At 39.4% G+C, this 27,721-nt stretch overlaps 1 protein-coding gene across 1 annotated transcript; it reads right to left on the minus strand.

Moving 5' to 3' along the window:
• Nucleotides 1-1,260: 1,260 nt before the first annotated feature.
• Nucleotides 1,261-27,431, minus strand: RUFY2 (RUN and FYVE domain containing 2). The gene is made up of 18 exons (XM_064145255.1): nucleotides 27,357-27,431; nucleotides 24,559-24,732; nucleotides 23,954-24,071; nucleotides 22,429-22,530; nucleotides 21,063-21,186; nucleotides 19,007-19,068; nucleotides 18,377-18,442; nucleotides 16,033-16,102; nucleotides 14,810-14,911; nucleotides 13,928-14,044; nucleotides 13,155-13,322; nucleotides 11,702-11,799; nucleotides 7,780-7,899; nucleotides 5,936-6,065; nucleotides 5,261-5,355; nucleotides 4,008-4,056; nucleotides 3,533-3,610; nucleotides 1,261-2,922 (listed from the first exon to the last, which is right to left on the minus strand). Exons 1-18 carry the CDS (start codon nucleotides 27,358-27,360, stop codon nucleotides 2,779-2,781), a joined length of 1,821 nt encoding a protein of 606 aa, XP_064001325.1. The 5' UTR covers nucleotides 27,361-27,431; the 3' UTR covers nucleotides 1,261-2,778.
• Nucleotides 27,432-27,721: the final 290 nt, after the last annotated feature.

A 27,721-nucleotide genomic window follows, 5' to 3' on the forward strand; every position in this document is an offset into this window, starting at 1 on the left:
CAGATGGTGAAGGTCAGGAGCACCTAGGTGTAGAGAAACGTACAGCAAGGGAGCGTGTATCTGCAGCTACCCAAAGTGCCTTTTTCTACTGGCCCTGTCCAATTCCCCTACTTCCTCGCTGCTTTACCTCCTGTTCTCTGAGAAGGAGCACTAACACCTATGAGAACAGGCAGGAGCTTGGCTTCAAGCCATTTTCTTTAACCAAGCCATCTGCACTGGTACAGTGGTGGGAAATAACACTGCTGTACAGCGCAGTGAATCCCAGCCATGCTCACCCTGAGCAGCATTCAGCACTGAATCTTGCAGGTCATGGCAGCAGCCTTTAAGCTGCAGAGGAATCTTTTGAGAAGAAATCTGCAGGTGAAGAAAAGGGTTCAGGCAAGTGAAACTTTTAGGGGTTTGCTGTGAATAGCTGAAATGTGCTTGTTTGCCTGTGAGGAATGGCTGACAAGCAGGCATGTGATGACCGTAGAGCACAGCCGGCCTTTTACTTACCCCAGGGGCACCTCCCTCTTCTAGGAGCTAAGTCAAACCTCTGCGGCTCGGGTGGGTGCTCTGCAGGGAGGAGGAGTGGGTTCATTAAATGAGAAGCCATCTCTCCAGCATGGAAACGATGCTGCTTAGAGTTGCTGTTTCTCTAGAACAGCAGTCACACCACAGACCTTCCTATGCTTTGTGTGAATCACAATCTGTCAACAAGGGGGTTTAGACAAAGGATTAATAATGTGGTCCAAATAGCTGCTAAAAGCAGACCAGGTGCATGGCTTGATGCCAAGGAAAATAAAATCACACAGAAGATGAACCACTCCCCATTTTGTTCAAGGCTAAGTAGAAGCCATCTGAATAATACCACACTGCTTGAGTGACTTGCCTGTGCAAACAGGGCAGCGCATAGGAGAGGAAATGACTGCAGGTAGTAGAAACTGAATTGATGGCACATCATAGAAATGCACTTCCATTTTAAAGGAATGTCTAGCTTCTATTTTGTTTAGTTGCACACTGGAAAGTTATTTATTGAAGACAGTACAGATTAGCATCATCTACACCCTAGATCAAACTCTGCTGCTTCTGTGCTTGCCCCACCCAAAGCCCACCAGAAAATGCTCTCAGGTTATTTTTAGGAGGCACATGAGCAAGACGTGGGTTGCGAGGCCATGGGCAGGGTAGCTCCTTACTCCCCAACCTTCTAAGCACCCTGACCAAGCCATAATAAAATTAAAGACTCCTACAAGCTTTAATGAAGTGACCTTATTCCCATAGTTAAGTTCAGATTAACTAAATTTATTTTTTTCCAAAAGCTATTTACAGATTTACAAATTGTTGGGGTTTATTTTACAAAAAGTTACATCAGGTAATTTTCAAATAAGTTTTCTTTACAAAAGCTACATAAGCAACCACAGTAAGGTGTGAGAAAGAACAGCTGGATGAGCTTCTAGAATATGAACTAAATACCTACCCCTCAGAAGACAAAGCTAAGCTAGAAGTGCAAGAACAATTAAAAGATCTATTTCAAAGCCTCCCTTCACCTGTTGGTAAGAATTCTGCAAGCCCATGACTGAAGGAACTATGGGCCAGTAATTCTGCTGAGGGCCCACCAGCACTGCCCAAACGTGGAGTTTGCTCAGCTATAGCCCATTGCAACAGCAGCTGAAGTGAGGGGGCAGATCAGTTCAAGTGCAGTGAACCGAGTTGAGTGAGGACAACTGATCAGAGGATGCATTTGTGCTGTTTACAGGAAAAATAAGGATTTACACTCTAGCAGAAGTTACCACCAGCATGGAGAGAGGTCAGACTTAAATGTTTTCAAAAGTGCTCTGGAAAAACATGAAGTTTAGGAACGAACTCTGAAAGTTTGAGAAAGATGATGACAAAATAAGGAGAAACCTTCCTGTCCAACACAGAAAGGATAGGAGTAATCATAGCACTTCTTGGTGGCAAGCTCACTCTGCTTCTAGTGCTACACAGTGACTACGTGCACAAACCTGAAAGCATGACTCACGTGAAGATAATGCCAAGATAATTGTTCAAGGTTACAACTACTATTCATTAGGCAAGAATCTGTGATGGACATTTCTCTTTTAATGGAACTATATTAATAGTTCATTAAAGAAAAAAATCAGCAAAATGCACCTTCCTTCATGAAGTGACTACAGGCAACTGCTTGCTTCTGTCTGACAAAGCCTCCCCTTCCACATGAGACTACAAAGAGCAGCTGTCAGTCCTATATTCTGGACATAATCATTGATAACTGAAGGGAAGAAAACAAATACAAGATTTGGCAATAACTTCCTGGACCACTGCATTAATTGCACTACTACTTTTGAATACAATTTCGAACTAGCTGTTGTGCAGTTTTGCTTCACAACGGCCTATCACAGGCACATTCTGCAGCAGGTATTCAGCCAGCCTTGTTGCAGGCTAGCCTATGAAACCAGGTAAATATGTCCCCTTCTTCAAGACAATCATAACTGAGACACTCATTAAATACAGGTTAACACTGAGTCTCCTCTACAAAATGTCCAGCTTTCTCCAACAGAACTTCTAAGCCACTGTCTCCTGGATTTTAACACCAGGAGCTTCTATGTTTAGGTCCCATATTCTCTACTTGTTTCAACAGGAAGCAAACAAGTAATTCCTCCACAGCTGAAAATGCAACTCTCAACTGCTTACCTGAAATCCTGGAAATCCTGCAGTACATTCTTTAGTTGTTTGTTTGGCTGTTTGGTTGGATTTTTTACAGGACTAGCTAAAAAGTAATAAATATCATGTACAATAATCTTACGGCACATTAGAAGAGCACCTCTGTATAAGTATTGCATGGCAGGAATCACAGACACGAACAGGCTTTGGTGAAGAAGGCAGAGGCAGTTCATTGTCAGAGCAGGCATTACAGAAGATCTCCCCACAGTTCCTGCAATGATGCTAAATATCGGGGAGAAGGTTACAAATTAACATTCACAACATAAACATACTTCCTAATTGGAAACCAACAAACAATATACACAGAGCAATCCAAAAAGTGGCTTCTTCTACTTCTTGGTTTGAGCAAGGAATCAATTTTCAAGATAATTCATGCAAATCTCAATCTGTGATGCAATGCTAGATAGCCCAGGATTGCACCTTCTATAGACAGACAGACAGATAGAAGGTCTGTTTAAAGCCATATTGAGGCTTATCCATGTAAATATATGATTTGCAGATTTCATTCAGTCCCTGGACTAAGAACACTCTGGCATACAAAAACATAATATAAGCAATGATACACAAGAGAGCACATGATTCTGTCAGATAGTTAATCAACACGAAAAAGTATAGTAAAAGATCCTGCACATATTAACAGCATTTACTTTAAAATGACAACAAACTCATCATCTCTTAGACTATTGCATAAAAAAGGTCATAAAAAAAACTTCCACACATATAAAATGCCATCGATGCCACAGCTGACATTCCATGGCTCGCCTCTAAGTCAATGACTGTCTCTCTCAGAATATATTTAAACAAGTTGGAAGAAATTCTGTTCAAGATTTACCTTCCTTTTGGACAGAGAAAATTCCTTTTCACATAACTTGCAATGTGTAGCCTCTTTGTCCTTCAACCAAACCTGGCCCTGGAAGAAAAAGATGGTCATTATCTGTATGTATCTGATGAAGTCAAACTTTGCACTGCAGAGAACTTCACAAACTAACAGCAATACATTTACTGCCTGAACTGCCTAATGTTTTGAGAGTGGTGTAATGTCACTCTAAAGCAGTGCAAGGCTGCTCCAGAACTCTGCAAAACCTCACAAGACAGAGCAGGAACAAGTGCAAACACAACATGCTTGAGGTAGTAAAGCTGTTCAGTGACTGGGCTGGAAAAGCAGACAGGTATCCCAGCCTGAGAGCTGAAGCCTATTGGGCAGGAGCCCAAGACACAGGGAAGGTCAAAAAAAAAACAAACCCCACAGAACAGTGTCAGTGAATAGTCAGAAAATAATGTTTCTCCTTCCCCCAAATACTACTGACCTGCAATGCTTTGTTTGCTTCTTTTATATCTTCTATTTTCAGCTTTGATCTGAAGAATAAGAGAATGCTATTGCAAACTTCTGTATTTTCAGCAATGGTCTAATAACTCTAAAAGCTGTAGGTAATTCTAAGCTTAGTACTCTGAACTTGGAGTCAGTATTTTATATTCCAGCAGCATCCAGCAGATATCAGCCCTGCATTATACAAAGACAGGCTCTCTCCAGAGAGCTTGGAATCCTTTGCATGCATGTAGAAGTTTCTTGGAGTTATGTGGATAAGAGAATTTTTGATGTGTACATCTCTGTGCAAACACCTAATGCTAGTACATAGCACTGCTACAAAACCTGGACTCATACAAGACCACCTGATGTCATCATGGAGAAACCAGCCCCTCCACAGCCACCAGTGCCAACCCACTCAAAACTGAGTCACAGAATATAAATGAAGTTATTCTGTAAGGCACAGAGTCCACAGTAGTCATGGCAAAAGAAGACTACAGAAATGATTAAATAAAACTTTAACAAGGTTTAACAAAAAGGAGAGCTGTGCTCAGAGCTCATTGCTCACTGCAGCCAGAGGAGTTTGACAAGGTAAATATGCCCTTACACCTTACATCTTCTGCAGACTTAACAGCAATGATCTGTCATACAGTCTCCATCCCTCAGAGAGATAAAAAGTCCAAGTGCCTGACCCACTATAGAAACCCTGTAAAAATTAACTCCACCAGTATAAAATGTTAATTTTTCAGAACTTATAAGAGATTCTTCCCCCCCCTTGCCCTTACATAAAAAGTTTGGGTTGGCATTTTCTGTTTTTTGGTTGTTGGTTTGGTTTTTTTTGTTGGCAAATATTGAACCTTTGAGCCAAATCCATATGGTTTTTTTCCCCCCAAAATGGGAATTTCAGTAGCTCCAGAAAGAGGAGCCCAAGAACATGCATCTTCACAAACAGGTAATCACTGTCCTGCTGGAGCCAGAGCTGTTATATTCTCCTTGGGTTCTTTTTTGGGAGCGTCACAATATGCACGCTGGCCTACTACAACCCATAATGCCCCCAAGCACTTTTAGCCTAGGGTTTTCTGTTCAGAGCACAAAATTACCAGGAGCTCGCAGTCAGCCCACCAGCCAAAACTAAGATTAATCAGATCTGACCTAACCAGGTTCTTGTTGATAACAACATATGAACATCATCCCATTAATTTTCTAAGTTCAAGTTTACATGACATAAATAATCATCATTAACAATGAAATTACTCGCTCAGTTTAGATGCCAGTTCTTCCAGAGCAGCTTCTTGGTCCTGACATATCCTCTTCAATTGTTTGTTCTTTTCCTGAAGTTTGAGGAACTCCTTCAAAAAAAACCCAAACAACGTCACACAAATGCCTTCAATCATTGTCAACATTCTGTCTACTGCCTAGAAAACTGCCACTACACAGAGCTGATCTCCTTGACAAGCCAAATGAATGAATGAATGATCCACCACCCTACTAGAATTCCCAAATCAAACATAACCCAGGATCAAACTATCTTAGACTCCAAAAGACAAAGTATTTTCACTTCTACAGTCTGCTGCAGGAAGAAAACAAAACCAATTGACTGCAGAGACCAACAACACCATATAGCCACCTACAAGTCAGAGAGGAGCTGGAGCACCTTCTGGCCTACAATGAGAAGAGAGTCTTCTATACAACTGAGAAAGAAAAATAAGGATTTTATTTTCCTTTATTCAGTGCACTTTTTTTCAACCTGAGAACTAAATGGGGAGTTAAAAAAATGTGTGGTTTTTTTTTTTCTCTTATTCTATTTGTGAAAAGACATTAAGCTCATCTTCCTTATCTACTTGCAGGAATTCTTTACAAATACCAGGTGTGCAATTAACTTTGCAGTTGATTTCTAAATGACTAGTCAAGTTTTACAGCAGAATTTACTTTTTTAAGGTTAACTATTTCTTGGGTCTCTATTCTCAGATGAGATACAGTTTCCTTTTCCTTTTGGAGATCATCCTCTAAAGTTTGCCGCCACTCTTTTTCTATCTTCAAATCAGTTTCCAGCTGAAGTCTATAATATGCAAAACAAAACAAACAAACAAACAAACAAACCAGTGCATGAGACCATAATTTACAATCTCAAGTTCGTTTCTGGGTGCAATCTACCATTACCATCATAAATAAATGATCCATTCATACATTTTCTAAAACAGAAATTATGTATCAGTATTGAAATATTGTAGACATTGATGAAACAGTAACAAATCCAAACACTGCCACTCAGGAAATGCTACTGAAAAGAGGTGTATTTAAAGCACCAATAGTATGGCAGGATTTTGAAGAGCTGACCCTTGTAACAAATGAGCAAAAGAAGATTCACCACAATTCTAAGCTGTTTGTAAAACATCCATAAGGCAAAGCTTCCTTAACTCCCCACAGCTTTGCTAAAACAAATCCAACCAAGCAGGTACACAGCCACCGGTGACACAGACAATGACTATTATTGTCTCTGGGGTTCATAAAGGTTATTTAGTATTCACCCTTAGAGGTGAATCTGCTATTTTAGACTGGGGTTTATGGCATTTTGAACAGAATTGAGAATAAAGGAGGAAGGACTTTACTGTTTTTTATTGAGCTTTCTATATCGCTGGGGTTCAAGACAATGAGGAATCTAACATCCATTAGTGCTACTCTGATGGAAGAATCCACTCCAGGTAGAACTTCACAGTCAGTTTCATGGAAGAGCTAGTCTTTAAAACGTTACAAAGAAGCCTAAGGACAGAAGCACAAAACTCAACCTTCTAGATTTAAATTGTGCGAATAAAACCAAAAGCAGAAAACTCTGAGAACAGTCATGTAAGGTTTTGTGATGGAAAACCTGGATCCACATTATTTTTCCTGTTTTAAAACCCAAACCATTTTAAAAGGAAAGACTTACATTTTGGGATACTACCTCAGCATCTAGCTGGATAAGAACAGAAATGAACACGACCTTGCAGAATTCTAAGGCTGGGGTCTGATCTGTTCTTTTGCCAAAATCTGCAAAGATGGCTGTGGTAGTAAAGTGAACATTTCTCATGACAATTAAACAAGTTTATGAATGTTCAGAGCTGTGAGAGAGGCAGGGTGGGCTAATAATTGGATTGCAAATTACTAATTTTTAAGCCTCATTCCTTGCTGGGCCACAGATTTGTGCTGTCTTAAATAATTTACTTGTTATCTTTCCTAATGGGGAAAACATCTGCCCTTACAGGGAGCTTTTTTTGTTCCATGTTTATTAAAATCATTACTGAGGGATTTAACAGAAGAAAGAGGAGAGACTTGGTTTTATGTTCATTTTTAATATTTGTGATTCCAGAGGATTTTTATTTCCTGCACAGTGCTAAGCTAAAGCACTTCTACCTTATTCACAAAGCTGATCAATAAAACTATTCCTACACCTTTCTGTTTAAGTTTGTATTATTACATGCTTGTGGACTTTATTAGAAGTGTGTATAACTACTACTACACTACTTAATTGCCTCCACTCATAATCATTTTCACATAAATTAAGCTGGAACTTTTAGACAAAGAACAATGTCATTCTTCCCACTCCATTCAAGCTGCACACTGTTTTCGAGGCACCCAAAGGCAGTTTGACTCTAATGGCATAACTCCCTCCACCTTGCCAGCCCAACATGAGGATCCATAGTGTTTACATTCTGTTCAAAAGCCTGCATTAAGACACAAGACACACTGCAATGTAGAATGGTTACTGCTGTGTATATTTCTAAAGCCATACTTACAGCTGCTTCTCCTTCTGGGAGAATTCTTTCTGCAGACTTTCAGATTTATTCACATATTCCTGTTTAAGTTTCTCATCCTCGGCCTCAGCCTCCATTTGGGCCTTCTCTGCTTGCTGCAATCTGGTGTAATTCAAATCAACTTTGGGTAAAACTGAAGCTAGAACTAGGGTGTAGAGGGTGAAGAAGACAAATAAAAGAAAAATGGGGAAATAGAAACACTTCTAAATAAAAACAAAGTTTGGGGGAACTCACAAACTCAAATGAGAACTCCATACGATGCCTAGGGAACTAGCTCCTGGGTTTTCATACAGTAAGAGAGTAACCACTGTAAGTAATCACTGGTTTATTTGGTGCTCAGTGACAACAGATGCCAAAGCATGGTGATACATAGTTTAGAACTGAAGCATACACCTTCTTTTTTTTTTTTTTTCCTTTAGTAAATGTTCATGTGGGGCTTTTTGGAAGCTTTTCTTCTTTTTTCTCTTAATGCCACATAAATCCTGTAAAAGTACTCAGTCTGCGCTAACCACCTAACATGTGTTGTGCAAAAGCAGCTCAAAATGATGCAGGCATAAGGCTTGAACACAGAGCAGTGGAATCAGAAAGCAAAACCACTTAACCAACCTAATACAAGACACACCCTGACAGGTTCCATTACAGTTACAGAACTATCTCAACTAGATCATACTATTAATCTGTATTAAAAATAATGCATTCTTACATTGGTTAAAATAGTGCCATACTATAGACAAAATAAAACTGAGTAATCAAGAAATGGGGGATTGGATTTATTTATTCTTTCCTTTCTGAGTTCCAGGAGTTTGCTTCTGCTTCAGCTAGCATGCCCTTTGGAATCCTTTTAGTTGACTGTGGTTCCTCTCTGCTTGGTCACCTCTTCAATCCATAAAAAAATATGGATGTAACATAACAAAAGAAAGGTACCAAAATGGAACTTGTGCTATAGCATAGCAACAATTGTCTAGATGAAGAGGCTGGAGAGTGAGAGACCACCAAATGTCCCCACCTGATGCTTTGTGCCTAACATAGCTGTGTCAAGGGCTTTTCAGACAACTGGTGGAGCCATCTGTGATACTGTGTCTGTGCTTTATTCCTCACTTCCCAGTAGCTAGCTGAATGAAGAGTAACCCAAGACTCCCACTGTCAGATGAAAAAAAAAATAGGTCAGCAATTTGTCTACATTTGTGCTTCTACTAAGGAAGTTTCACCATCAGGAGTTTCAAAAAGCTGCCAATAAATCAGTGAAAAAAATACTGGAATTAAACTACTTTACAAAGTCTGTACTATCTCATTTGACTCCCTAATCCACAAATTAAACCACAGTGTAGTTTCCACAACCAAGGCAGAGCTGGAGTTTGCTACCTAAGAAACATGCCAGGCAATCTAAGCTATGGCATTGTCCTCTAGACTAGCACCTAGGCCAGCTGCACCCCTGCAACTCAGATGCATAACTGACCAAGTTCACAGCAGGATCTGTGGTTCAGATGGCACCGAGGCAGAGACTAACCTGTACATGAAATGGTCGACATTACCATTTCTGCTATGGTCTACCCGTTGTTCTGTTCAGTGTTTCTGGGTTTGGTTTTCTTTGAGGGTGGGAGATTATGTATTATTATTTTAGTAGCCCATCCAAAGTAAAGGCTTTGTCAGATTCCAAACCAAGGAATAAGGTAACATATAATCATGGACTGGAAATCTTTGCTATATTAGTGCATCCTGCCTCCACTTTTGCAAGCACAACCCGTTCTGCTAAAAGGCTCTGAGAATCTTTTCCCACTCAAATTCCTGTCCACACTCCAAAGTGAATATTGGGAAGCACATCCAGGGCAGTTAGCAGCTAAAACTCCCTCATTTCTGCAGTGCAGGTGAGCAGCAACCCAAAGCAGAGCTAGGATTTGTAAAGACTGCTTGAGAATGGTGGAGAGAGGGAGAGGATGTTGGGAAAACCCACACATTATGATTACAGCACAGACACAGCTGCACAGGCAAGATCTTTGGCTGCCCAACAAGTTAGACAAGTTCAGGATCTGGGCCCTAAATGTAAATCCCCTTTATCGCTACAGCTTCCACTGCAGCTATGACGGTGCAACCACTGAAAGCAAGAGTCTCAGCTACAAGATTTGTTGGAGGATGCTGTCCTTCCCTCCTGGAGCTCCATCCAAGGCCAGGCTCCAAGCTTATTTTAACTCCATGTAAATATTTTACCTTATGCCTGATCAGCAATCTGGAATTGTGCTTTCACTGTTTTATTCTCAAACTCTGTGATTCTTCCACTGTACTTACTGAACATCTCACTCAAGGTCCATTTTAGCCTCTTTTTAAGGATACTCACTTAAAAAAATATATTGTTCTGATACAGCACTCAACTCCCCTTCCCCCAGACTCCTGTCAGTCTAAGAAAGCAGAGCTAGTTACAACCAAGAACCCGATAGAGAGCACATTTTGAAGATAACTACAGCCAAAACCAGTGAAAGAAATACACAAGGGAGAAGGGTAATAATGTCAGAAGAGCTAGTTTTAAAATCTATTAGTACCATAAAGAAGAGGAAAAATCACTACTTAGAAACAAATCTCATTAAAAGTACAAAGTAAAGATAGATAACTGCTTAAAATAAACTTTGACAGTTAAGAAGTGATTTAAAGAGCATTAGAAAACTAGCTTACAATTGCTTAATAATAGTGCAGTAGTTTACTCATTTAAAACCTTTTTTTTTTTTAAATAGGAGCTAAATTGAGATCAGAGATGATGTTCCTTCAGAAAACAAACCAGAACACAGCTACCATCAGCTACGGTGCAAGATTTTAATGTTATATTTGAAGTTCTAGTTTTTAAAATGTGGAGTTCTATTTTCTCAGTAATTATTTAAACACAGTGGATCTGAAGGAGCTTTCAGAATGATATATCTTTGACAAGTTTGTACTGGTGCTGAGCTTCATTGCTGGCACACTTGATGAATGACATTGCAATAGTCCTAGTTTGAGTCAACAGATCTTTGTCACTTCGTGAATGCAGTGGACAAAAATCAAAGACAGATGAAGGCAGCAGAATAGTAAAAACAAAAATTGGGATAAAGGATAAAAAGAAAAAGAAAAAAAGAGGAAAAAAGGATGTCAATAAAAGAATATTCATGTTACTATTTTTTTTAATACATAACCATGTTTTTCATAATCAGGTTTAAATGAGAAAAAAAAGACATGTCAAACACCAACATGACAGGGCTGATGGGTATGTCACATTTCACAATTAAAAACATCAGTGTGGCATACAGGGCACTAAATTAAAACACATTAGTCACATTTTATCAGAATGTGAAGCATGCAGTCTAATGGCAATGTAAATTTATAGACTGGAATTTTAGCCTTTCACTTCTCAACCTTTCAGTGTAAAAATCTCATGTCTCTGACAACACTTGCACTTCCAAAGCAGTGGAGAACAATTCTCACAGCTCAAGCAAACACAGCAAGGATCCATCAAGGCATTCAATGTTTATATTAAGCACAGGCTTAAGTATAAGCAAGACTAATGCCTTGGTTTCTATTGCATTTCATTCAGGTGGGGAAAAACATCAATTAAAAAGAGGTCATAACGAATCAGAATGTTGAAACAGCTGAATGAACAACTTTTGACATCATCACAAAATCCTAGGACCAGAAGATAAATGTTTGAGGAAGAAAACAGAAGGATTTATTCTGTATTTAAAATAAGTGTATTTGTTTAAAAAAAGCCAGGGAGGGGGAGGGGGGGAGGTGTGGAATCAAACAGTAAAGCACCAGTCAAAAATTCAGAAAGGTTCTTTACAAATTTTCCAGTTGAAAGTTACATTTCAGTGGCAATGGCGAGGAAATGCGGTAAAATGAAAGGGGATGGAGACGTGAGTGAAGAAAACCAAAGGTGGGTCTGTACCTTTGTTCTAGTTGTTTCATAGTTGCATTAATCTGATTGGTCTTATCCTCTAATCGATCAATTATTTCATTCTTTTCTTTCATTGCATCTTCAGAAACCTGTGTTACAAAAAAGGTTTAAAACTGATGGAGGTACATGTTACACTGTTACCTCAACAGGTTTTTGTCGTCAGGATCAGAGAGAAAAATATTAAAATGGCTTTGGGTCATGATTATTTTGAAACACATCCTTCTAAAAAATGTACTTGATAGTGCTGAAACTTTAATGCCCAGCAGATTTGTAGCTCTGAACTTTTCCAGCGTAGATGTTATTTAGTAAGTCCACAATTTTCACTTTGGTTTCATTTCTTAGTTGATCATTTTGCAAGTCACCTTCATGTTACTGATCATCTTTTTGAGCAGCCCATTAAAAGCTTTCCAGTAAAGATCTAAGATACTTATCCCTGGAAATCACTAAGCTTCTCCAGCTCTTATCAAATTACCACACCTAAAAATCTGTAACAAATTTTACTAACGTATTTCAGAGGTTTGACTGCTTGCAAGGCTGTCACAACCACAGCTGGAACATCTAAATAAAAGACAGAGCATTATGCTTGCAGTACAGATCAACACTGCCGATGGGTCAGTAGAACAGTAGAGACTGGGCATGACTAAACTCTTCTACTATGCCCAGGAAGGGGCATAGTGTGAAGGTCATTAAGTGCAATCAGGATTACCCACAGTACCTATCAATGGCTGCAAAGGAAAACTAATCCACTACAGATCCCCACATATTGAAAAACACTCTCTTCTTATTTTAATTTCCAACTCTATTTTTATTTTACTTCCTCTGGTTCAGTTTCCTCACAGCTGCAGGTGGAAAACTTGCATCCTTTGTAGGTTATCTTCACTATCTCTCTGCAGTATCCTATTGTTTTCCTCTCATTCTGTCACAGATTTGACTGTTTCCTTGTGCCTTTTTTTTCCCCAGTTTACTCCATAAATCAAGCTTATGTTCTTAATAATTCACTGCTAAACTTCCCTGGTGTTTGGCGATTTGTTAACTGCATATTGACCACAGTAGCTTTTTCCATTAAACAAAACCTAATTTTCCAAATGCCTTTCTTTACTTTGAAACCTTAGATCTTGTCTTTAACTCTTTACTGTGTGCCTATATTCTCTTGGGGTTTTATACAATGCAGGCCAAGAAGTGTCATTATCACTAGAGATATGATTACTCTCTCTATTCCACACAGCACATTATTAGGCCATGCTTTTCTCTTCTAAGAAGGCAGCAACATCAAGCGACTGCCTTAAGAACTTCTTTGTGTGAAATCGTGCTTGCAACAGTCATGTTCCAACATGACAAGCTGACTTAAGAAACAGAAACAAACCAAAAAAATCAAGGAAGCAACAGTATTTAACTGAACAAGTCAAAGGCTGTTCATCAATTTAACAGTAGATTTCTTCTTTACCTGAAGCTTTTGGTACATTTCCATGTTAATTGCCTTAACTTCTTCAAGCTGCTGTCGAAGGCCTATGAGGGTATCCTGCTTCTCATGGATATCCTTCTCCAGCAACTTCATGGCAAGTTCTATCTCATGCTTCATGCTAACTTGAACCACTAGCTCATTCTCCATATCCTGTGGAGCACAACACAATGCAACACAGAATATTTCAATAATTACACCACATTCTAAGTCTGGTTTGAAAAGGATGAAAGCTAAATCTAACAGAGCTGCAGAAACACTTGTTTCACCACTTCAGAAGCTCTGCCCCTCTTTATCTTTGCAAATTATTTACTACATGAATATTACACCCTCATGGACTTAGTGACTGATGGGGTCTTTTTAACTTTGGGAGAAGAAAACTCAGAACATAATAAAATTTTCTGCCAGTGTTGTTTACAGTTGCCTAAGTATTAATTACAAAACCAGAATTAAGTATTTCTATTTTCACATGAAGACTTAGCATACACACAGAGAACACAAAATTGTGAAAAAATTATCTAATATTTCCTAAAGAAATTGTATTTTTATTATGCTTTTGCAAAATTGCTAAAGAAATCCCAGTGTAGTCATTGCTCCATTAGAAACCCCTTCTTATTACAGATAGTTAGAGAAAATGTGATCCAATTAAAGGCAGCATTCAAGATCAGCAAAAGTAAAACCAACAGTGTTTAGGCAGTGACTCTTCTCAAGCACAACCTTTTTCTGCAGTGCTGTGCAACCTTAGCAAGAGCACTTACTTGTCGAAGCTGTGATTCTTCTCGGAGCTGTCTTCGTGCTTCATTGTACATGTCATCTAAACCCTGCCTGGAGTGCTTGTATGTCTGAAGCTCTGCTTCAACATCTACTTTAGTTGCCTACAAAGATACAGAGAATCTATCTTCATCAGAAGTTGATGCATCAATTGTAGCATCAATTTAACACTTGTTAAATTGTAGCATTAATTAAACACTTGAGGGGAAAAGAAACCCAAAACAAAACACTTCTCCAAGCACAGCACAAACATGGCCAGAGCTGTTTCTGCTCTGCAGTCATCAGTGTTTCACTAAAAACTGAGTAAGTCTAACACAACAAACAGTTGCACTGCAGTACAGTGCTCCCTCAGTAAATCAATCCATTACACAACTGTTCCAGTCCTGAGTACTCCAAACATCTGTTTAACCTGTGCTTACAATCAACTATCTGGTAAAACATATACCAGAAGTTATATAAGCAGCTACAAATCACAGCTAAACCAGGGCAGCAATTGCACACACGATTACTTCAAATGACAGTCCACATAGTGAGACAGGTCAGAATAGACAATTTGTCAACTGAAATACACTATTTGGACAAGATTTTCAGATAATATTGCCTTAAATGCTGTTAGGTATTGCTCCGAGTCTAAAGAAAAAAGGAAGAAGGGAAGAAAACCAGAAAGAATATAAGGAAAAACATTACAAAATTTGCACATGGTTATAAACCAATCTAGTGTCCTGTAATTTCAGCACGTTTATGTCATTATAAAACTGCCCAGATTTAACAGGTTCTTTCCCTAGTAAAAGCTGGCTTAGATTTGGCCCAGCTCCTGCTCAGTTCGAGTTGATTTAAAAACTACATTAAACATGATAAAACCAACATACCTCTAGATGATGCTGTGTTTTCATTAAAATAAGAGTATTTTCACTCCTCAGTTGATGGTTCTCTTCCTGAAGTTTAATTATATTGTTTTTTGCTATGGCTAGCTGAAAACAAAGAAAACAAAAAAAGAGGAAAAAAGAAAAGCAGTGTGACCACTTTTGTGAGTGGAAATAAAGAAAAAGATGTTCTGATGAATGCAAAAGCAAGATTTTCCCTGCTCTGCTCTTGCAGGCTGCCAAACAGAAGTTTAATTGCTTTTAAAGAAGACATAGAGCTCCTGGGTTTCGTAATGAGTCACTTTCATTACACAACAGCATACTTTGTTCTTTCATGTCTGTAAAGAATAAGCTTTCATTTCACTGTTCCATTATGACTAAAGGAATTTAGTCCTTTTCCTTATCCTAATTTTTTCCTTTATATTTGGACATCTTGCCACAGCATATGGGGCCATTTGTACAAGAAAACTACTCCTCCATGAAAAGAAAACAAAGGAGGAAACATCATAACTGGACCTTACAGTATATACCTTAATGTCAGTTTTAAGGCAGGTGGACAGTTGGGCTAAAGCTCAGTAAAGGAACCAGAATACTTTAAAGAAACAACACTCTGAAAATATGTTTTCCCTCCAAGAAGTGAATTTAGATATTGCAGTTTTCAAGTTCATTAACTATTTCTCAAACAATTGGGATTTAAAAAAAAGTAGATTGTGCACTCTATTGCAAAGCTAGTAATGCTGGAATCTAGCCAAGCACCAAAGGTAACCGGAAATATAAGGCAACTACAAAACCAGAGATAGACAATCTAAAAACTGACTATAAACATATGGTAACTAAGCAAGAAACAGTACTCGGGATGAAGAAAATGGTGGTAATGGAAATCGCTTGGTGAACTACTTTCTGTCTGAGTAGCAGCTGGTGTCACCCATTATGGACTGGTCACCCGCACAAAATCAGACTGACAGCTGGCATTAAGAAAGGCTTCTCTTCTGGTTTTGTCTAAAGTGAGAAATTGTGATGTCCTACAAAATTAATTTCCTGATGCTGCAGGTTACCTAGGGAATCTGACTTCAAATCCCTGCAGCTACTGCACCTTCTCCTCGAGCCAAAATAAAGGTATTGGAACACATTATATAAAACTCACGCAGATCAAAATAAGACAAGAACACTTAGAAAAACAGTTTGAGAGAAAATAATATCTACTATACATTGCTAAAAGGAAAGAATACCTCTTCGATCAGTTTAGTGTTTGATTTCTCTAGTGAATCAACTCTTGCATGAAGACTGCTGACTGTACTACTGAAAGAGGAAAAGAAAACATGTTACTCAAAATTACATCGAAACTCACTCAACCAAATTGAAAAGCTTTAATGTCAAATAGAAGGCCAAGAGCTAAAAAGGCTGCTCCCATGATTGAAGATTTGCCTAAATGTAAGAAATTGTATCTCCTCTCCTAAACATTTATAGTCTTCTTTCCAACCCACAATGTCATCCCTGTCATTCAAACTCCTGGTTGGATGTGACTTCCCCTGTATTCTCCTCTTACTTTATACTCACAACTATACTGTACCTAAATGTTTAATGAGTTCTCTTAAAAGGCAGTTTACAATATTCTTGGGGTTTTTTTTCAACCCATCATATAATAAAACCATTCTTCATTTTATATAATTCTTTGCTTCTCCACATTTTTTGAGATTTATCTTCAGGCTGCTCCTTTCTTGATGCTTCTAGGTCTCATTTGTAAGGCTAACCAGAATTTTATTCCCTTTTATTACTCTGAGGCTTTTTTATCATCTTAAACTACATCCAGGCTTCCTCAGACGCCCAACTGCCTCCTTCTGCTGTAAGCACATTTTTTAGGCTGCATTTCACATGCAGAAGAAACCCTATTCTGTAACACCATTTTTCCATGTATTTCTACTGTGGTGCCCTCAGAAGTTACCAGAATGGCAAGGCAGAGGAGATTAAAATATTTCCAGATGTGTGGAAAATAACTTCTTACCTGAAATAAAACTGAAGAGTTGTTCAACCACAAGTTTGCAAGTCATTCCATACAAAAACATACTCAATACACAGGGGCTCACCTGTGTATTGAACATATCACACAAACACCACTATTCCTAATTTGATAATTTCTTTTTTGTCCTTAACTTACTTTCATTTTGCTCATATTTGACACACTTAAATTATTCTGTCCTGTTGAAGGCCTCTGCTGGGTGATTGACATAATTTCAAATCAGAGTATCTTTACCCTAGCAGCAGCCATACAGAAAATAATGATCAAGATCACCAGCATTAAAATGAAAAGAATACAATTATCTTTCAAAAAAGGATCAAGATGATCAGCTATACTACAGAGTCTGCAGAGGCTCCTTGCAGTTTTCTTGATTGTTTGGGTTTTTTTGGTTTTGTTTTGTTTTCTGTTTTAGGCACTCATGCTGTTAACTTTGCACTACACTCCTCAGAGAGTATACAATCACTGTTCTTCTATTCATATGTAACAAACACAGTAGTGGACTAGGTTTGCTCCACCCAGCAAAGCAAGGGAGAAAGGCTGCCTTCCTGAAAAGGTTCTAGAGGAATCACAACCTACAACATAGAATTAGTTTCAAGCAAGCCATCAACTCTCTTTTGGTCCTATGCATTAAAGCTAGAACCTAAAGCACTAGGAAAAGCGAAGAAACGAAATCATGTGGATACACCCTCATCACTCAGTAATACTTTCTACAAACTGTTAAATAGCATAGGGTTAAAATCCAGATCATGATTTCCATTCCTGTGAAGTTACGAATCATACTCTGTCAGTTTTGGCCTCCTGTTCTTTCTTTGAAGAGGAAAGATTCTGACTGTCTGTGCTAGTTTGAGCCTAGCTAGAATGCTTTGGGGAGAAGAACTAGACTACAGGCTGTGAAGCGAAAACAAGGCTGATGTCTACCTTGCTCATAGGCTGCTGAGATTCATAAAAGTAAGAATCGAAACATAGATAACACACTCAGCACTTCGGCTGGGGAACTGGCTGAGATGCATCTCTAACCTCACCCCTCTCTGCTGTTTCTTTGACTAATCCACTTTGTTTCCTAACCCCCCTGGCCAAACCTCCATTCTTCCTTGGGACTTGGGTAAGGTTGAGAGGGGTAGGGGGAAGGTGAAGGGGCAGTTGGGAGCCCCTCCTGGGGACTCAGGTTTCTGGGAGGGGAGTTGTGCTTCTGTATTACCTTTTTACCTTGTATATTTCTGTCTATAACTGTATATACTGTAAATATCTGCTTGTATATTTTACTAAGCTGTAAATAATAAGCTTCATACAATTTCCAGAGCCAGCTGAGTCTAGTCTGGGTGATTTCCAAAGTCGAGGTTGGGGGGAGGGCAGGGCACACCCAAACCATCACATATTTTATTTTGGACAAAGTACCAATGTACCAAAAGTATGAAAGCTAAGGCTTCCTGATTCACTAGATCCCCAGTCAAAACACGAAACACTGAAGTTGTCTCACAAATCTGTGGTACAAATAAAATGACAGGTGTTTTACCTGTAAGCCTGGCCTGACAGGCACACTTCAAAGGAATACTTACTTCAGTTGCCTGTTTAGCTCTTCAACATAATTCTTTTGGTCCAAAATGGCAGCAATTTGTACATTTCTAAAGCAAGCACAAATTAATAACAGCTATATTAAAATAATTACCTGAAGTATGTACTGAAAATATACAGGCCTATCACATGCAAATATCAATCTTAATTGTGTGCTTTTAAAAAGGAAACCACTTCACAACCACAAAACCAATAACTTCATGTGTTGTAACATCAGTGAGAGAAAAACACCCTCTTTAACTGTAAGCAATTTCTCTACCTGAATGAAACATATGAACAGTCTCAAGAGACAAAGGATGTCTATTGACTCTGCTAGATCTTTGAAACACTGACTGAATCCCAATATGAGGACTTAAAGGTTAAGCAGGTTCCTTTTCATTGCCACCTTGCAGCCTTCCAATACTGGGCAGCAAAGGATGTAGGTGATGTTGGGGCTTGCTTCAGAATGCAAATACTCTTGCAGCTAACTAGAAATATGTATCAGTGCAGTGTCCCCTTCTTCTTAAGACTGTGAGATCAGAAGACTTCATTTCTAGGGAAGCTGATTTCTACAAATAAAATGTCACCAGTCAAGAAATGACATGCAGAATCCCAGGCATTTGGTGAGCACATACCTTTCCTTACTCCCAATGTCTTCATCACTCTTCAAATACATAGAGAAATCAATCACCCCAACCTAGAAGAAAGCAAATGTACATAGTTCCATACCACATTAATAACTGCTCTGACCAGTCACAGTCTAAGGCATAGTGTCACATATTTGTTACCTTTGAACAAAATTAACAACGTGCCATAAACCAAATTCCAAAGAAAAGATTACTTCCCTCTGACAGAACTTAGCCAAGAGCTTACAGGAAGACTTTAATTTGGGGAATTATCAGACATTATTCAACACTCTCTCACTAATTGAGTAAACTTGTAATACTTTGTGTTTCTTGTGATTGCCTGTCAAGGTACATCTCCCAAAATGAAGTTTCCTACATGTTTAGTGTTTCAGTATTCCCTGACCAAACCAAGTACTACTTCCCTCACTTGCTGATTTCCAAGTGCACCAGCTCAATTGAATTCATTTATCTGAATCTAATTCAGTTATTTTCTATTAGATTGTTATCTATTCATACTATAAATAACATTACCACAAGTTCTGCTTTCAACTCCATTCACAAAACCTCTGACATAAGTATTTAACCACATTTGTTTACCAACATCCATCCTTTTTTTGTCCGTAGCAACCTCTTCACAGAAGTATTTAAATTTCTCTGATATACTGCTTCCACCTGGAGCTCTCTTTAGCTTTTGAACCCAAGTAACTTGCTAAGTGTAACATTTCCTTAGTTCACATAATGTCGGTTTCCTCTGATGGTCTTCTACTTATTTTTTCCACATCTATTCTAAAAAGTCTGTTCTCCAAATGCTTTTATAAAAAGGCACTACATTTTGCTTATGAAAGCAAAATACTATCTCTATTAAAAAGTCAAATGTTACCTCTATAAAAATTCCTTCGTTTCAGTTTTCCATGTGTGCACACACATTTCACCACTGAACAGTACTCTACTAACATAACAAAACTATGCTCCCAGATCCAACTTCCATCATTATTCAAAGGTTTCTCTTTCTTCCCAAAACAACTCGCTGCTGCTGCCTTCTCTGAGAAGGTACCTTACTTATACCACTCTTCACAATCAGAATTACTCCAAAATCTCATCTGGACAGCCACTAATCAAATTTTCTCTCACACAGTAAAGCCACTAAGTGACCCAGGTGAAAAAGGAGTAGCTAGCAATAAATGTTGTGATTTATAATGCGCACATGTAGCTCTCAATACTAAGAAGAGAAGAGCTCATGTTTACTATGACTACAAGCCTTTCAATGCCACGTCTTCTAGAAGACAAGATCAGTGCCTAAAACATTAGAGAATAAGTTAGAATGAACAAAGAAAAGCTAACCCTATGACTCAGCAGTACACATACCCAATCACCTATAACTTCACCACAGAAACTGGTTTTTGACACATGTACATGCTGAAATACAGCAATAATCACTCAAAAAATACAGTAATTGTCACTTAAGCTATTACAATTATTTCCACAAAGAAGCTTTAAAAAAAACAAAACAATTAGGGCCAAGCACAGCCTACATTTATTAGTAAGTACTTGTGCATCTGCCTTTAGAAAGAATGCATCTGTTCAAAGTCAAGGCACTCTGCAGAGGCACAAAAAATCTAAGTATAGTTTTGCAGACTGGAAGCAGTCACCCACTTCTATGCTCTTCTGTTACACTATGCAAAGCAAGGTTTTGTTTCAGGTCCTTGAAACATTTCTATTATGATCCAAATAATAAATGAACCAAATGGGATAAACTGATCATGAGACTACAGTTCTCTTGCAGAGGAAGAGGGTGAGTTATGCAATTAAGATGGAAAGAACTCTGTATTGCTACTACCGCATCCACTTCATGACAAAGCATAAAACTTTACACCCTTGCACTCTGACACTCAGATCCAACTGATGTTGAGGTTAATGCACAGCTCTCACTGATCCAGGAGCTGGATCATGCCCTCAACAGCCTCTAGTAAGACTTCTAACAAGTCACAACTCCATAGTAACAAAATTCACTGTATGTGGAGGTCTTATGGATTGCACATATATTGCTTTACCTATACTGACTTACTTGTGAATCCAGGTCTTCACCTTTCACACACAGGTTGGCATCTATCACATTCAACCCAACCAAAAGCCCAACAATAACTGCTCCTTCTTCCTCCATCATTAGTGCATGATATTCGTAAAATTCACTGTTAAAGAAGAAAATTTAATCTTATCAGTATGTTCAGAACATTTCCATCTGATAAATTAATAACGAGTGGCATCTAAATCTGAATTGTTCCTCTTATTCTAGCCTTAGTCCAACATCCTTAAAGACTAACTGGGTCTGCCTGTACTCTCATCTCATAAATATTTTAAAATATTAAGTGTGTGTTTGTCTTAGAGGCTATTAAAAAAAAAGACCCTACCTTTGGCACCAGAAATTTGGGTCACAGGCTCCTGAAGAGCTGATAATTTGTGGGGGCAAAATTTATGCTGCCTTTAGAAAAACAAAGCCTCTTCCCTATACGCTTGCTATTAGCCACTTTTGAATAGGATACTGCAACAGATGGATGTGTGGCTGTACTGAGTCACTTCTTAAGTTGTTAAGAAACACTTGAGAAAGTAAAAAAAGAATGGTAAGAATGTTACCTTATGGACTTTAATGAGAAGATTGTTTGAAATTAAAAAGGCCAAACAAGGGAATAAATGGTTAAGAGAAAAGAAGCAGAAAGGATTGAAACACTGAACAGGTTTTCAGAAGAAGAAACCATGCCTCTAAGCAATAGAATATCAACACTGACATTTTTTTTATGAAGTCTTAACAGTCTATGAAAGAAACTGTGCTTTCAATGGAAAAGTCCATAGGAACATCAGTGTCCTCCTGACATACCAGCATGATCTAAGCATACAAGAAAAGCCTTCAAAATATGCACAGGCTGTTGAACTAAAATTAGGAAGACACAATTTTTCCCCTTTGTGTTTCAGCTATCCCATCAAAAAAGGAAAGTTACACTAGAAGAAAGCAATGTCATTTTAGATCTGTGAAAGGAAAGTTCAAAGCAACAGAATGCCATGCAATGCTAGCTCAGTAAGAAACCATACATCAAGTACAGGTGAATTAATCTTCTTTCCAGAGGTTTCTGGTCCATATTCTGCATGGCAGAGAAACACAGCTCCCCCCTAGGCCTCGTCTGTGAAAGAACAGTTAGTCACATTTCAGAAGGCCCACCTACATGACCTTCACCTGTCTCAGCCCTCAATCTTGATGAAGCAGCACTGTTTGATCTCTCTACACTGAAGACAGGAAGAAATCAGCCCACAGGCCAGAAACTACACTTTGCTACACTAAGGATACATAAAAAGCAGCCAATAGGAAATAGTATTTTTTTCCCAGAAAACTAAATCTCTAAGAATAAACCTTTTATTCACAAATCCACTGAATTAGTTACCTGAGAAGGTCTCTCTGAATGATCAAACACCGAAGATAGTCAGCCATTTTCTTCTGCATTAGTGCTAACCTTAACCAGGCCCGGGCACGGCCCAGCGGTGTCCTAGAAAAAAGGGCATCAACAGTCCCAAATCAACAATATATCAATTAATTCACTGTTTGAAACATTTTATCAGCCTCTTGGTAGAGCAAGTGGTATTTCTGAAAGGACGTTGAAACTATTAGTTGAGCAATGCAGCCTGGAAAGACATAATGGCTAGGCTTCAACTCCAAGCTTTGGGCTAAGATCAGACAAATTTCTTCAATGCAGCTGGACTCAAGAACAGGTCTTGGAAAGGAAAGGAACAGAGAAAGCACAAGACCCTGACAGTGACACGAGCTGTTTTGCTCAGAGAGTGAAAACATGCAGTCCACTATGCACTGTTGTGTTTCAATGTGCTTTGTTCTCTCACAATACAAGTCTAGAAGCATGGAAAGAATTTTTAAGAGTGGTGATGTTTCTCTTTAAGTACATTCTTCTTAACCTAACAGTGCCAGTAAAGATAATCTGGAAGTCCTGCTTCCAGATGAAGTAAAACATCTGCAACAGTTCAGACTCCTTTCTCCAACTTACTTATAAACTCTTCAGACAAATTGTGAATGGAATAACTGTCCATTACCACTCATCACGCAAGCTTGCCTTACCAATCTTGTTCTCTGGATCTACACAACGCACACCGAATTCAAACTTTAGCTCATACTTGTTTACAAATTCAATTATATCTTAGAAAAATATTTTTTCATGTTTTTTTTTAATTGTCTAACTAGCAAACATTAATACCCAACAAATTAAACCTTGGCCCTTCCTTTTCTGTGCTTGTACGTTTTGGAGTAGTAAGCACATAAATGCAAAACAACCCAACCACCCAAACTCCACATGCTGTACTGGGATAAGAAGTGTGCGACACACTCAGCAAAGACTGTTATTTCTTTTCACCTGGCCTGATACAATTTGTACAGCTATGTGCTTTAGATAAGGTCTAAAGCTGTGAACAGCAACACAAGGTAACCAAATCTTTTATGGAATTTAACATATGGCCAATTATAAATCTAAATACAAAGCAGAGTGCAAAGTAATGGGAGGCAATTTTAGTTCACAGCAGAAATTTACATTTAAGAAGGAGAGGTCCTACACTCAAGAATCTGAAAAGCTTTTTTCAGTATGTTTTCCTTTGTCTTTGTACAGTCTTTGCTGACTAGGCTCAGGAAGTTCTGGACTGCAGACTGCCATACAACCTGCCCCTCTTGCACCTTTTACATCCATCATTTAGCACACATTCCTCTCAGGAACATAAGATAAAAATACTACTTTTTTTCAGCTGTTTTGTACAGAACATAAAAAGCTAGCAAGATTCACCTGTGCTTTCCCCCACTATCATGTGTTAGTTGTTCAGAGCATTGATCAACACCAAATGAAATCATGAGACCTCTGTAGATTCTCAATCAGGTTCTTTATTTTCTTGCTGCATGTTACCAATATTACTTACTTAAGGCCAGGCAAATCTCTGACACTTGCTGCTATCTCCTCAGCTTCTGGATATAATTTCTCCACAAGTTCCAGAGGACCCCAGATGGTTTTATTGTAGCTTAGAAAGGATTTTCTCACTGAGAGAAGAAAAAATAAGTAACTAATTTAGTTTAAATGACTGGAGTAGCTTCCTTCAAAATAGCTGGAGTAGCAAATCACTTAACTCCTGAGCCTAGACTTCCAGATATTAGAACACTAGACACTTCACCAATATACAAAGCCATTTTCTGAATTACCTTGCTGTAAACATAAAACTGCCATGATAGAACAAAGTAATTAAAAGGATGAACAGCTAAAAATAAGCTACATAAAGATATGTAGTTATGCTAATCCCTGGAACACTTGAAACAGATTGCATATAAAATAAGAAGTTGGTAAAGGTGGAAATGCATGTTGGAAGTAGTAATAATGTCATTATTAGTTACAAAAGATGATAGTTTACATATTTTCTTGACTTCTTAAAGCAATGTAACACACTTGGATTTCAAGAAAGAAAGATAGAAAGAAAGGAAGAAAAACACCATGTTTGGAATGAGAAAAAAGCAGGGAGAGTAATTACCACACCTTTAAGGCCATGCTTCAGGCAGTGCTCCATGACAACAAAGAACTGCTGCAAAGGTGGGTAGTCAGAATCCAGGGTGCGTCCAAAGCTCAAAGCTGATTCAATAAGTCCCTTGATACTCAATTTAGCCATGTTCAGTAAATTTGCCCTTTCTACAGCTGTAGGGTCCTTTACAGCTAAGTTAATAAAGAAAAATAAGTTACAGTTTGAGTTTTAGAAGAGACATAAACCAACAAGCTGCCTGGTAGTTGCCTTGCTCAAAGAAAAACTTTAAAGGAATAATTTATTAAGTGCTGTTACAGAAAAGCATCCTCTACCATCAGACAAATCTTACATTATTTCAACTGGTGAACAACAAAACAATGCTGCAAACATCAGTTCTCAGGTACTGTGTTGTCTCAGTCAGAAATAGCAAATTAACACAGGCCTCAACACTGCACTCTGCTGCCTAACAACAGGCAGCAGCCTTATCAAGATATTGAAGCAGCACTCATGTTAATGCAATTATCTGTTTCATGTAGGGTCTGCCTACAGAAACAGACCTCATATATATAATCATTTTCTGATGTAGTCTAAATTTCACAGTGATATAAACATATTTCCCCTCTTAGGCTCTACAATCTCAGCCACTAAAGCAGAAACAGTTTCTGGAAAATATTACCAAGTGAAATTTCAGTTTCTCATAGAGTTACAAAGTATTTTCTGCACGGGAAAGCTTTAGAAAGTTTTTCTTTAACTTAAACATGGGTTTGACAAACTTTACAACCAGTACACCACAAAAATACATCTGGATATTCATTTTTTAAAATCATCTTAATCTGCCAGAATGGACAAGGTTCCTCTTTTCAAAGCACCAGCTGATAAAACCAGGGTGTTCAAGAGATTCTTAATTCATAGAATCATAGAATCTGCCAGGTTGGAAGAGACCTCCAAGATCATCCAGTCCAACCTATCCCCCAGGCCTATTCAATCAACTAGACCATGGCACTATGTGCCCCATCCAGGCTTTTCTTGAACACCTCCCTGGGTAGCTCATACCAATGCCAATTTTAATCCCTAATAAAGCAGTCAAAACATTTAGGCCACTCTCTCTTTTGCCAAACCAAAAGAGACAAAGCAAACCTTTTTTTTATTCATCATGCTCAAAGTAGCAAAAAAATGTTAATAGTTTACTGCTTTCTGCTGTTTGCAATTAAATCCAACAAAATAAAAACCAAACAAAGAACACAGATTACCTTTTTTAAGACACTGAGACACACGTCAAAACATCCATACAGATTTGCATCTGAGAAAATCATGTGAGCCTCTGTAGATGTGAGTATTGGTATCAGACCTAATGTCTGCATACCAGAAAGCATAACAAACTATATGGATTAAAGTTTAAAAAAAACCAAAACAAAACTATTCATTATAACAGGTTGACACTGTCTTGGTTCCTCAAACAGCAATAAATTACTTGTTTCATTCGTTGTATACCACAGCTTTAGGTGGTTAGGTATCAGAAGTTAAAAACTTAGACAGTGGTTGATTTTCTGTACTCTTAACTGCCTGCCAAATACCAGACTGCCCTATTACCATCTAGCAAAACCTACTTCAGTTTTCTAACAAAAAAAAATGTATCGATATATCTAAAATAATTTGAAAACCTGCTCTGATAGTCTCACAATTTGCTAGCACTTGGAGCACTAAAAGATTTTAGAAGACGCAGCAGACAATTTGCAACAGTGCTCTGGCAAAAATTTACCCAGCTAGCAGCCATGGCTCACTAGTTTGTCCCCTTGACCTCCTGCCTGCTCAGCTAGGGGGGACTGCACTAACCCCACCATGAGCAGCACCAGTACCCCTGCCTGGAACAGAAGCAGCCATGCAACATGAGCATCTATTTCTGTAAAGCTCGTATCCTTTTTTTATTAGGTTTACTATTGACAGTACTAGATGTGAGCATTATGCTAAGGGAAGCCTTGTTCGAGTCAGGGATCAGTTGGATAGCTCTAGTTAAGTACTCTGCCCATCTCCCCAAAGAGATCTTACAAATTCCTTTTTCGGTGACCTAGTTTTGACTTTTGGAGCTGCTCCCCCCCCCCCGACACAACTTTCAGCCTCTTGTCCTTTTAACTGTCAACCTTTTCGTCTGGCATTTCTAAGGCAGAAATGTACTTTCTGTCTGTGAAGCAGGGGCTCTCCTCACCCAAGCAGCCGGCCCCAAAGGGGCAATTTGCAAGCGACACTGATGTCAGCCTCACCTGAATCTGACTAGGAAGGCTTGGCCCAAGAGACAATATTCCCCTCCCTGTCAGGATGAGCAGCCAAACCTTTACTGCAAACAGCACTTGTGCCAAAAAATCCCTAGTGCATGCAGTCGCTATGGCTAGACGCACAAGGTCCCTCTGCTACCCGACGGCTGGCAGGAAACAAGCCCTTTCCCTCACGAAAGGCTCCTCACAGGCAGAACCCCCCACCCTCCCACAGCGCTGTCCTCCGCACATCTCGGTCACGTCAGCGGCGGCCGCAGCTCCCGCCGACGGGAGAAGGGCTGTTGAGGAAAGGAAGGTGGGGGAGGACCCGTCGGTACCCGGGCCCACATCGCCTGACAATCCGCGGGACGGGCGCCACTCGCCCCTTCTCCTCCCTTTGGCCATCCCCAGCCGCGCTCCCGCCGCAGCGGACATTTTCTGCCTGTGCGGGCACGGCCGCGGTGCGGCTGGCAGCCGTGTTACCCCCGGCTTCTAAAAGGCGGGTGCGGGCTCCGTTCTCCCCGCTGCCCCCCGACCCAGCCTGCCCCGCAGCCGCCGCTGCTCACCCATGGCTGGAGAAGAGGAGGAGGAGCCGCCACCGCCGCCGCTCCCTGAGAGCCCTACGGCTCCTCCCGCCCCGCCGCTGCTTGCGGCCGGCACCTCCTACCGCGACCAACGGCGCCCCCGGCGGCGGGAGGACCCGCTCCGAGACCCGCCGCCGGCTGCCGCGCTCCATATCGTGATAACCCCACAATCGCGAGGTTTAGCAACAGGGCTGCTGCTACTGCAGTGTGCCTGCCTAGCTCCTGCCCTGAGCGAGGATGGGAACACGCTTCTTGCCTGGGAGGGCGCAGAGATGGGCAAGTCTTTCAGCTAAGTTAGCCACAGTTAAGCAGCGTAAATGCGAGACTACCTTACTCTTCCCTTGTGA

This window comes from Pogoniulus pusillus, chromosome 6 (assembly GCF_015220805.1).
Source record: "Pogoniulus pusillus isolate bPogPus1 chromosome 6, bPogPus1.pri, whole genome shotgun sequence".
Lineage (NCBI taxonomy): Eukaryota > Metazoa > Chordata > Aves > Piciformes > Lybiidae > Pogoniulus > Pogoniulus pusillus.